Source organism: Carcharhinus amblyrhynchos, chromosome 4, assembly GCF_965287045.1.
Source record: "Carcharhinus amblyrhynchos chromosome 4, sCarAmb.v2.hapA, whole genome shotgun sequence".
NCBI lineage: Eukaryota > Metazoa > Chordata > Chondrichthyes > Carcharhiniformes > Carcharhinidae > Carcharhinus > Carcharhinus amblyrhynchos.
The window spans coordinates 126089854-126102692 of record NC_137327.1 but is presented as its reverse complement, the minus strand read 5'-3'; the positions used below and the strand labels follow the sequence as shown (position 1 = coordinate 126102692).

The 12839-nt window shown below is 44.7% G+C and overlaps 1 protein-coding gene across 1 annotated transcript in view; it reads right to left on the bottom strand.

The window, feature by feature from the left end:
- The window catches only part of il1rapl2 (interleukin 1 receptor accessory protein-like 2), a 59707-nt gene extending 48907 nt beyond the window's left edge, over positions 1 to 10800 (bottom strand). Inside the window, exon 1 of the mRNA XM_080188034.1 lies at positions 10685 to 10800. Within this exon, the coding sequence (XP_080044160.1) occupies positions 10685 to 10746 (62 nt within the window). The 5' untranslated portion in view covers positions 10747 to 10800. The remainder of the gene's footprint in view (positions 1 to 10684) is intronic.
- Between the last annotated feature and the right edge of the window lie 2039 nt (positions 10801 to 12839).

Here is a 12839-nt window from a genome sequence, read left to right as displayed (position 1 = left end):
TTTTTAACAATGCAAACACCTTGATCAGATCAACTCTCAATATTTTGTACTCGGGGGAATACACCTCCCCTCACAATCTGACCCTCCAAATCTCTGATATCATTCTGAAGAGAATCTGCCACGGGAGAGCAAACTGTCTGCTGTTTGAGCTTAGAATGTAGTCATTATTAAGAGGTGAGTTAGAAATGTTAGTTTTGCTTTCAATCAGATAGACCCAATGAACAACAGTGAACCTCAATAAACTCCACACGCAACACTCAACATGGCTTGAAGAAGCCATGCGTGCAAAGACTATTTGATGTATAGAATTAATAAAGAAATTAGATGTTTGACAGAAAAAGGACATCATTCAGAAGTGTCACTTTATACCTTAAAATTCCAGAGCCCCAGTCACTTGACAGAAGGATATGCAGTAAGTATATTTTGCGAGACTTGACAAATTGAAGGAATAATTTAGCATGTCACACAGAGAGTGCACCGGTGAAAGATCTCAACAGGGAGCCATCAAGGTGAAACAAGTCACACACGTGGAGTTGTCAACAGTGTCAAAAAATGTCTGGCTTATTAAAACTTGATGGGATGTCAAGGTTGGTGATGTGAAGAGCCTGCCACTTTAATTCCTCTACGTTTGTTTCCAAGTTTCTCATCTGCTCCTGCCTGCCCTGACTTCGAGCGCGCCCCCAATCGTAAAATTCAGGCCATAGAGATGCAATTCTGTAACCCTTTACTCTCACTTTCCATCTACCATGGGGTTAATTGGATAAAAAGATAGCTCAAGTAAAAGTAGCTCATGGAGCTATGTTGGTTTCGAAGTGTGTGGATGTGTGTGGAGACTGTACACCAACAACAAACTGCATTTATGGGAGCATAATCGAACAACATTTTGACATTGAGGCACAGAAGGAGGTATTAGTTCTCAGTTTAAATTTAAGTTTATTTATTAATGTCACCAAGTAGGCACACATTACATCATAGAATCCTACAGTGCAGAAGGCGGCCATTCAGCCTGCACCGACAAAATCTCACCCAGGACCTATCCCCATTATCCCATGCATTTACCCGAGCTAGTCCCCCTGACACTAATGGGCAATTTAGCATGACCAATCCGCCTAACCTTTGGACTGTGGGAGGAAACTGGAGCACGTGGAGGTAAGCCACGCAGACACAGGGAGAACGTGCAAACTCCACACAGATAGTGACCCAAATCGAGAATCAAACCCAGGTCACTGGCACTGTGAGGCAGTAGTGCTAATCACTGTGCCACCGTGCCACCCTGCAATGAACTGCAATGAACTTACTGTGATAATTCCTCAGGCAGATGGTCAAATGTTTAGGCATGGTAGCACAATGGTTAACACCTCATAACGCCAGAGACCCAGGATTGATTCCCAGCTTGGGTCACTCTCTGTGCAGAGTCTATATGTTCTCCCTGTGTCTCTGTGGATTTCCTCAATAAGGTAATATTCTGAGGACTCAGGTTCGAATCTCGCCACAGCAGATGGTGGAATTTGAATTCAAAAATTTGAACCAGGTTTCCTCTGGGTGCTCCAGTTTCCTCCTACAGTCCAATGTTCATGCTGGCTGGGTGGATTGCCTATGCTAAATGTTTCCTCAGTCTACCTGAACTGGCGCCGGAGTGTGGCAACTAGGGGATTTTCACAGTAACTTCATTGCAGTAAGCCTACTTGTGACACTAGTAAATAAACTTGCAACTTTAAACTTGTACACCAACAATGGACTGCATTTAATGCACTGGCAAATATCCCAAAGTGCCCCATGGGAGCATAATCGAACATAATTTTGACACCAAGTCGCAGAAGTAGCTGTTGGGTCAGATGATCAAATGCTTAGTCAAGGAGAGGGAGGTGGAGGGGCAGAAGGATTCAGGGAGAGAACTCCAGAGATTAGGGCTTTGGGAGCTGAAGGCACAGCCATCAATACTGAAGGGCAGATCGGAAAGGAAGCAAGACAAGGTGCGAGATGTTATCCAGACTGCTTATAGTGTGGAATGCACAACTGAAAGCTGCTCCATTTTCACTTGAATTCTTGAATAGAGGCTATTTTCTACTTTGCCAGTTGTCGTATTAATATTTATGACAGAAAGAGTTGGGGGGGTAGCGTGTGTGGTAGGCATGGGAGGGGGTGGAGAAACTTGGTGGATTGGGAGGAGAAAACTATTATTGGGAAGACTCTACAAATCATTGGAGGTAATCATACAGTAAAGCTGATGGGTGCCTGCGGTTTTCCCCCACTCTACCCCCTCCTCCCTCCCTCCATCTTGCCATCTTTGGTACCAGTCCTATTGTGGCCCACTGTTTTGTGCGCTGAAGCCACTGATAACACAAAGCACCAACGCTGTGTAAACAGACTGAAGACAGCCCATCTGAAGTGAGCGCGTCGCTCTGTGTTCCAAAGGGCACAATGTGAAATGCAAACCAATTTACATGTTAATCAATGGGTGATGTACAATAATTAGCTCCGCATGCACAGTGCACAATTAACCATGACTGACGGCTCGCGAGCGAGGAAGACTCGGAAGCTCAAAAATTGACATCAGATTTTCTCCTGAATGAGCTATCAGTAGCCTTTATTCTCATCATTCAGTGGGTCATGTTTATTTTATATACATGAAACTTTAATGAGTGTTACTTTGATTTGAAAATGGTGCAATGCAGTCAAATAAATGTTTGCGTATTTGCAACTGTGGCAAACAAATAGAACATCTGCTCCTTGAATCTACATCTGATATCTGAATTTTATGGCTTCTCAGCATGAGCGAGTTGCAAGGCGCCGGTGTAATCCTACACCAGAAGGACATCTTATACGCTTAGAACAGCTCGCACTCAGCAATGATGCATATATCAAAGGTGACGCATACTAGACCAAGTGAGCATTTTACCGTAAATCCTGTTTTCTATCTGCAATCATCCAGTAAGCAATAAAATTACAGGAAGCAAAAGCACCTGAAATATAGAGAGAACCACAGTTTTTTTTAGTTCATAGGACATGGGCGTTGCTGGCCAACATTTATTGCCTATCCCCAATTGCTTTTGTTCAGAGGGCAGTTAAGAGTCAACCTCATTGCTATGGCTCTGGAGTCACGTGTAGGCCAGACCAGGTAAGGACGGCAGATTTCCTTCCCTAAAGGGACATCAGTGAACCAGACGGGTTTTTCCCGACAATCAACAATGGTTTCATGGTCATCAGTAGATCCTTAATTCCAGATATTTTTCATTGAATCCAAATTCCACCATCTGTTGTGGTGGGATTCGAACCTGGGTCCCCAGAACATTAACTGAGTTTCTGGATTAACAGTTTAGCGATAATACCACTAGGCCATCACCTCCCCACAGTTTAGCCATACCCAGGCAATCTTAGCTGAGAGACATTTTGGGATATTTGGGTCCAAACGAAACATAGAGTTCCACTTTCTGTGTGGAATTTTAAAAAGCAATGAAACAGCTCAAGGATGCTTGGTGCTAAACATGGTGGCTACAAATTTCCCAGCCCGCTGGCCATGGGAATCATAGCCAGCGAGACAGAAAATTCGATGGATCCATTGATCTCACATGGGAGTTGCTGGTCTTGGGGCACCGGTGGCTGAAAATTCCCACCCACTGCTTCATAGAACCATAGAATCTCTACAGGGCAGGAAGAGGCCATTCAGCCCATCGAGACTGCACTGACAACAATCCCTCCCAGACCCTATCCCTGTAACTCCACATATTTACCCTGCTTATCCCTCTAACCAAGCATTCTGGGACGCTAAGGGGAAATTTCGCATGGCCAACCAACATAGCCTGCGCATTTTTTGGACTGCAGGAGGAAACTGGAGCACCTGGAGGAAACCCACGCACAGAATGTGCAAACTCCACACACCAGAATCGAAACCGGTTCCCTGGTAGTGTGCGGCAGCAGTGCTAACCACTGTGGCACCGCGCTGCCCCTTCGCAAGTAAGCACTCTTCAATAAGTACAGAAGGTCACAGTAATGGGAGAGAAATCCTTTACTGTTGAATACAGTGCGAGGAACATAGTACCAGGGAGCTGGGTATTATCCCACCTCACTTCATCGTTCAGCACACTTCTGCGCCAAGTCAACCGAGTGACTGAGTGAACTCCGCTGTTGTCCTTCAACCTGAACCGGCAGACAAAGCCTCTCTTTCAAACCTTGTCTTGGATGATTGTGTACGTACTGTGATAAAGTAGCATTTGATTTACCTGATGACTTCAGAAACCAATGGAGGAGAGAAAATTAGATATTTTCAACAGTTATGACGAGGCGCCCTCTGATCCACCTTGTTTTATTTAAATGGCTACCTTGAGGTAAGTGCACCGGTTTACAGTTTGTGAGCTGCACTCGTTTTATGAGAGAGTGAATTTCTCCACTAATAAGTACAACTTGATTGCTCAGAACCGAAAAAAAAAATGATGAGAGGGAACGAAAAGAACCTTGTGATTGACAAGATAGTCCATCAAAAAAATAGCCTTCTCGGGAATGGGCAGAATGCGTCGCTTAGTGCTGGGGGCATCAATCCCAAGGCTGGGGATTCAATCTCACTCCCCTCTGGCTTCTACTTAGAGCTACATGCCGACCAAGGTGCCACTGCAAAATCAATAGTGAAATGACAGTAATAGGATTTGTAATAGCAAACTTTGTCTTTCTGTTTGAACCAGTTATATTACATTGATATATATATGCACAGGTCACTCTGAAGGATATAGTGCTGGAATGTGCAGTGTTTGATTCATCCTGCACCCTGTGACAAATAAACCTGCGATCTGAGACACAGCAGAGGTCAGTCACAATGCAAGACTTCAGCTGATTTATGTTATTTCAGTGCAAGCACTTAGCCAAAAGCTACGCAAACCCTTGTCGCGCATAAATGCTCCAGTTTCCTGCATTATTTTCCCTTATTCTTTTCTCACCCACACTTTGGTACATTATCATCAGCTTAAATTTGCATCTTCTTGGGGTCTATAGACTGGATCGAGCTTCTTCAAAATCTTTCACCAAATTCTGGGCCCTTTTGTATCATTGTCCATAGAAGAGAATAAAATCATAGAATTGAAACAGCACAGAAAGGTGATTAGGCCCACGCTGGCTTTCTCCTAAGTAGCAATTCATGTCCTGTTATCACCACATCCTTGCACATTCCTCCTTTTCAGTGCTCATCTTGCTCGTAACACCAAGACAATCTTTGTCAAGGTTACTAATGATCGATGTTACATATGATTGTGACGCATTCATAGATCCACAGACATTTACAGCACACGAAGAGGCCATTCAGCCCATCATATCCACACTGGTCGTCAAAGATCTGACAGCAATGATTTCATTCTCATAGCTCTGGAGGTTACGATAGCGCAAGTGAATGTCAAAATACTTCTTAAATGTTCTGAGAGTTTCTGATTCTCAGTGGAGAAGGCGAATGGGCAACATGATGGCACAGTGGTTAGCAGTGCTGCCTGACAGCACCAGGGACCGGGGCTCGATTCCTCCCTTGGGTGACCATCTGCGTAGAGTGTGCACGTTCTCCCTGTCTCTGCGAGGGTTTCCTCCGGTGCTCTGGTTTCGTTCCACAGTGCAAAGATGTGCTGGTTAGGGGGATTAGCTGTGCTAAATTGCCCCTTAGTGTCAAAGACATGTGGGTTAGATGGATTAGCAATGATAATGAACAAAGAATAAAGAAAATTACAGCACAGGAACAGGCCCTTTGGCCCTCCTGTGCCCACCACGCTGCCTGGCTTAACTAAAACACCCAACTCTTCCGGGGACCATATCCCTCTATTCCCATCCTATTTATGTACTTGTCAAGATACCCATTAAAAGTCACTACCGTATCTGTTTCCACTACCTCCCCCGGCATCGAGTTCAAGGCACCCACTACTCTCTGTGTAAAAAATCTGCCTCGTACATCCCCTTTAAACATTGCCCCTCACACCTTAAATCTGTGCCCTCTAGTAATTGACTCTTCCACCTTGGAAAAAAGCTCCTGACTATCCACTCTGTCCATGCCTCTCATAATCTTATAGACTTCTATCAGCTCTCCCCTCAACCTCCGTCACTTCAGTGAGAACAAACCAAATTTCTCCAATCTCTCCTCACAGCTAATGCGCTCCAAAACAGCCAACACTCTGGTAAATCTTTTCTGTACCCTTTCCAAAGCCTCCACATCCTTCTGGTAGTGTGGCGACCAGGATTGAACACTATATTCAAAGTGCGGCCTAACTAAGATTCTATAAAGCTGCAACGTGACTTCCCAATTTTTAAACTCAGTGCCCCGACAGATGAAGGCAAGAATGCCGTATGTCTTCTTGACTATCTTCTCCACCTGCATTGCCACTTTCGGTGATCTGTGTACCTGTACATCTAGATCCCGTTGCTGAACTCTCACAAAACCCTATCTCCCTGCTGTTTAATCAATGAAAATTTCACTAAAAAGCTGACTGTGCTTGTGTAAAGTCGCTAGATCTGGCTGAACCAAATTTTTGGAAATTTCATCACATGTTCTTCCAATCAACATTAGTTATTCTCCAATCCTCTGGGACCTCCCCTGTAAGAAGTCTCACAACACCAGGTTAAAGTCCAACAGGTTTATTTGGTAGCAAAAGCCACTAATTTTTGGAGCTCTAAGGTTCTAAGGTGTCACACTATCTGTAACCCCCACACCTTGCCTGGGTTTGCAAAATCTCACTCACTAACATGTCTGGAGACAATACACATCTCTTTAACCTGTGCTTAACACTCTCTCCACTCACATTGTCGGTACCTTTAAGAGTTGATTACCTGTAAAGACTTGCATTCCATCCATTACTTCGTGAATTGAGTTTGTGTCTTTATATGGCCTGTTTGTGAACAGAACTCCTACTTATCTGACAAAGGGGCAGCGCTCCAAAAACTAGTGGCTTTTGTTACCAAATAAACTTGTTGGACTTTAACCTGGTGTTGTGCGACTTCTTACAGTGTTTACCCCAGTCCAACGCTGGCATCTCCACATCATGACCTCCCCTGTAGCCAGTGAGAATACAAAGATTTCTCTCAAGGTTCCAACAATTTCCTCCCTTGCCTCTCTCAGTGTTCTTGGATATATCCCATCAGGCTCTGCAGACTTGTCTACCTAAATGTTTCTCAAGAACCCCAATACCTCCTCCTTTTTGATCTCAACATGACTCAAACTATCTACACACCCTTCCCCAGACTCACCATCCACCAAGTACTTCTCCTTGGTGAATACTGATGCAAAGTACTCATTTAATACCTCAGCAAGTTCCTCTGGCTCCACATATAGATTCCCTCCCTTGTCCTCGAGTGGACCAACCCTCTCCCTGGCTACCCTCTTGCTCTTTATATATGTATAAAAAGCCTTGGGATTTTCCTTAATCCTGCTGGCCTATGGTTTTTCATGATCCCTTTTAGCTGTTCTCACTCCTTGCTTAAGTTTCTTTCTGCTTTCCTCGGATTCCACACTTGCTTTGTATGTTCCCAGCCTTCTAGCTTTGACAAATGCTTCCTTTTTCTCTTTGACTAGGCTCACAATATCTCTTGTTATTCAAGGTTCCCAAAACTTGCCATACTTATCCTTCATCCTTACAGGAATGTGCCGGTCCTGAATCCCTATCAACTTACACTTAAAAGCCTCTCACATGCCACATGTTGATTTGCCCTTGAACATGTGCCCCCAATCTACATTCTTCAGTTCCTGTCTAATATTGTTGTAATTAGCCTTCCCCCAATTTAGTACCTTAACTTGAGGGCTACACTTATCTTTATCCATCAGTACCTTAAAGCTTACTGAATTGTGGTCACCATTCCTGAACTGCTCGCCTACTGAAACATCATTCACCATAAATGTATGGGGTTACAGGGATCGGGCAGAGGAGAGGGCCTGGGTCAAATGCTCTGTCAGAAATTTGGTGCAGACTCAATGGGCTGAATAACCACTTCTGCACTGTATCGATTCTCTGATTCTTTCCTTCGATGACTCAACCAGGCAGTGAGTTCCAGACTCCCACCTTCCTCTCTCAGTTTCCTGGGCCTATGGTTCACAGAACAATCCAACCTTCTGCACTATCTCCCATCCATGATTCAAGCCTGTTGCATTGTTCTGTTGTGACTTTGCCTTAATGTCCTAAGGTACCAGGCTCCTTATCCAGCATCCCAAAATCCAGAAGGACCCAAAGACGAGATCTCGTGCTGGAAACTACAGTGACCTTTACTGAAGTATACAGATCAGTCAATTTGTTTAAGGAGTTAAACAGGTCATGACGTGTCAGGTGCAACTTGCAGCAGAACTGATGATTAGGATGATGATTGGGGTGGTATGGTGACACAGTGGTTCACCCTGCTGCCTCACAGTGCCAGGGACCCAGGTTCCATTCCCAGCTTGGCCCACTGTCTGTGCAGAGTCTGCATGTTCTCCCTGTATCTGCGTGGGTTTCCTGCAGGTGCTCCGGTTTCCTCCCACAGACCGAAAGACGTGCATGGGTCATGCTAAATTCTCCCTCAGTGTACTCGAACAGGTGCCAGAATTGGCAACTAGGAGATTTTCATAGTAACTTCATTGCAGTGTTAATTAAAGCCCAATTGTGACACTAATAAATAAATTAAAAAAGAAAACAAAATATGTTTTAATAAGAATTAAAAAAAATGTAGGAAAGGCTGTTTTATTTCAACATCTACACTGCAGAATCTAAAATCTGTAATATCCCTGTATTGGGTACACATCCAGTCCTGAACTTCCCAGAGATTTAACCTGGTAATTCTCCTCCAATGATTTCCACAACCAATTTTGTGTAGTTGTGTAGTTCATATTCGCCATATGCAAAATGTCACTCGACACCAGTCGCAAATGTCATTACCATTTCCAGAGTTTATCTCCCTGTCATCACCTTTATTGAACCATAGAATCATAGAACCCTACAGTGCAGAAGGAGGCTGTTCGACCCATCAAGTCTGTACTGATCACAGTCCCACCCAGGCCCTATCCCTATATCCCTACATATTTGCCTTAGCTAGTCTCCCTAATGCTAAGGAGCAATTTAGCATGGCCAACCAACCTAACACACACATCTTTGGACTGTGGGAGGAAACCGGAACACCTGGAAGAAGCCCAGGCAGAGATAGGGAGAGTGTGCAAACTCCACACAGACAGTGACCCAAGCCGAGAATCAAACCCAGGTTCTTAGTGCTGTGAGGCAGCAGTGCTAACCACTGTGCCACTCAATCAAATCCATGACTTCTGTCATTCTGTGCACCCAACAACATCAACAACACAGTTCATCTGCATAGCGCCTTTAACATTATAAAACATCCCAAGGTCTTTTAAAGAAAAAAGGTAACATTTGCCGGAATTCGACTACCCTATCCACCACGGGAATCGGAGCAGGCAAGGCTGGACCATGCAAAGACCTGGTGTCCTCGGGTGGGATTTTATGATTTTGGGAAGAGTGAAACCGTAAAATTCTGCCTATACGCTCGGTGTATCAGGTGCAGCTGAATGAGCAGCAATCTTGTCTCTGAGTTAAGAGGTTAAGAGGTTCAAGTGTCACTTTTGCGACTGGAGCATAAAAGTCTCAGCTCAAATTTCAGTGCAGTATGAGAAGGAGGTGCCTGGCTGGAGGGGGGTGAGAGAGACGCTCATGGGTCCAGAGCCCAGAGATTTCAGCCCCAGACTGGCTAATGAAGCTGAAATATTTAAATCAGCCCCAACACAGAGCTGATTACTCCAAATATCTTGGAGCCAGAGATGTGTGATGGCCATCGTGCCCAGTGGGGAGCCTGCTAAATAGCCTCCGCTGATGTCTCACAGGCCATTCTGCTGCTAGAGAAATGCAGCGGGTTGGGAGAATTGCCCCTACTTGTCTGGAGACATCACGTCTATGGGCCTCCCAGGGAGACATCATGTGATCCAGCTTTTGGGTGAAAAGATATTGGTTTTTCAAATGTGGTCAGAGAGAGGCGACCACAGTGGCAACAACCTTACTTCTTCTCTCTTCCTTCTGAAACCCTTCTCACTAAAAGTAAGCTATTTGGATTTGGAAGAAAAACCTACCAGAAGACCTCATTGCTGCAAACCGAGAGTTGATAAAGGAGAATTCTGAATTGATACCACTTTTGGCAGTGCAAAGCCCCAATTTCCAGCAGCTACTGTGGACTGGGACCCGACAGCTGTAAACAAGCCTGTGGAAATGTGTTCTTCTTGACTTTCCTTTTACTGGGTCAGGTGTTTAATATTTGATAATCCATAGAGCTTTGTTTTTTGTTTTGCCGGAGTAACGGGGGAAGGTGTGCATTGTGTATTTTTTCATTAGTAGGTAGTTGGATATACTTGCACATTTTAAACCTTTTGTTAGTATTTTCTGAGTGAATTTTAGCAAACAAAAAACCTCTTTACATGTTAACCTAAGGAATCTACTGGCTTACTTCTTGTATCAAACCATACACGGTTAAACATATACAAAATACATATTAAATTTTGCAATATCGCCACCTTTTTACATTCAAACTCTATTATGGCTAGTTCAGATCAAGAAAGGAGACAGTTCACCCCTGTTGACCTGGTTGATCAAATTACTACGAAGAGAAATCACATTTCCTTGTCAAGTGAAGTGGCTGGAAGTTTAGATAAATTATTTAAAATGCTGTAGATTGCGGTGCTGCAATAATAATGCATGAGCTGTACCTGATATCACTCTCTTTAACCTGGCTGTCTTCCAACTCCTCCATATATTTTTCACCCTTCATCCAGTAAATTATTGGGTTTACCGAGCTGTACCCAAAGAAAGCCCTGCAGATCAGACTGGCTGGCCGGCCTATTAAGAGAAAGACAAAGAGAATTTACAGATCACAGCATGTGCGATGCATAGCCCTGGGTGCATCTAAATTTATATCAGGTTGGACCAAGCAAAGGGGGAATCTTCAAAGGAAATTGGATTAATCAGTTTCGGCGTTGTAGTCTTCTAATCCCTTCCATTGTTTGACGTGAATCATTGAGTCAGCTCCCCGCAGTATTGCAAATCATAATCTGGCAATGCTGCTTGATCACAAAATAACCCATCAAATATTGATGTCCTTTTGGGAAAGATGCAGATCGGGCTGATTCTCTAACCTAGTGGTCAAGACCCTGTTGTGGTTGCTTCCAAGAAGACGTGTGGGGATTTGATCTGTACTACATTTGTCAGCTCCCAGCCTCCTTCTGTGAAAAGCCACTTCCCCTGTGGGCAGGAAGGCTCTACACTTTCGCTCATTTCAGGGGAAGGCTGGCACCAAATGGTTAAAGCCGCAGGCTACAAGGTTTCTGGGCCAGGGAGATGGCGGGAGGGGTCGCAGCACTGATACCAGTCAAAGGGCTGGGAGGCTTTACAAAGTGTCTTCCCACATATTGTTTGAAAGTGGCCAAATGACATTGAACAAAGAGAATGGTTGCTTGTGTGTGCCACCCTCCGCAATCACCCCACTTCCCGCCGCACCCTTCCCTACCCAACATCATTTTGTAATCTGTCAACATCCAGCAATTGGGGGGGAGGTCAGTTGGTTTAGTTGGCTAGATGGCGAGAGAGTGGAGCATGATACCAATAGCATGGGTTCAAACCTTGTGAAGGCCATTTGCATCCTTCCAACAGACAGAGATGCCTGTCGTCCCTTGTGGACTACGCCAAGATGTTAAGCACCATCTTTCAGGATGTACATACATTTGCTTCGAGGCTTCTATCTCTGCCATTCCATAATTTAAAGTGACATGATATGCGTGGTGTCACAGTGGTTAGCCTCACAACACCAGGGACTTGGGTTCAATTTTGACCTTGGGTGACTGTAGAGTTTGCACATTCTCCCCGTGTCTGCATGGGTTTCCTCTGGGTGCTCCGGTTTCCCAAAGATATGCGGGAAAAGACAGGAGGAGCAGGACGCCATTAGCATGGATTCATAAATCCATACAGTACAGAATTAGGCCATTTGGCCCATTGAGTCTGCACAATAGCAATCCCACCCAGGCCCTATCCCCACATTTACCCTGCTAATCTCCTCCTAAACCAAAGAGGCAATTTAGCTTGGCTAATTAACCTAACTTGCACATCTTTGGTGTGTGGGTGGAAACCTGATCACTCAGAGGGAACCCACGCAGACAAGGGGAGAATGTGCAAACTCCACACAGACAGTGACCTGCAGCCAGAATTGAACCCGGGTCCCTGGCGCTGTGAGGCAACAATGCTAACCATTGTGCCACTATGCAGCCCTGTCAGAACTCTAATTGGTTGCACTTCCATTGACCACACTCCACTGCATCCTCCTCTCCAACCAACCCTCCACCCACCCCCCAACCTCCGCATCACCAAGCAAGATTGCATGTTATTTTTCATTCATTCGTGGGACATGGGCATTGCTGGCTGGCCAGCATTTATTGCCCATTCCTAGTTGCCTTTGTTCAGAGGGCAATTAAGGGTCAACCACATTGCTGTGCCTCTGGAGTCACATGTTGGCCAGATTAAGTAAACTAAGCAGATTTACTTCCCTCAGGGACATTAGTGAACCAGATGAGTTGATTCGACAATGGTTTTAAGGTCATCAGTAGATTCTTAATTACAGATATTTTTCTTGAATTCAAATTCTACCATCTGCCATGGTAGGATTTGAACCTGGGTCCCAGAACATTAGCTGAGTTACTGGATTGATAGTCCAGTGATAACACCACTCGGCCATTGCTTCCCCATGATGCAGGTATATGAGCCTGTCAAACCTCCTGACAGAGGTTTAGAAGATGTTGAGAGGTATAGATAGGGTGGATTCTCGGATGCTATTTCCCAGGGCTGAAATGGTCGCTACGAGAGGACACAGGTTTA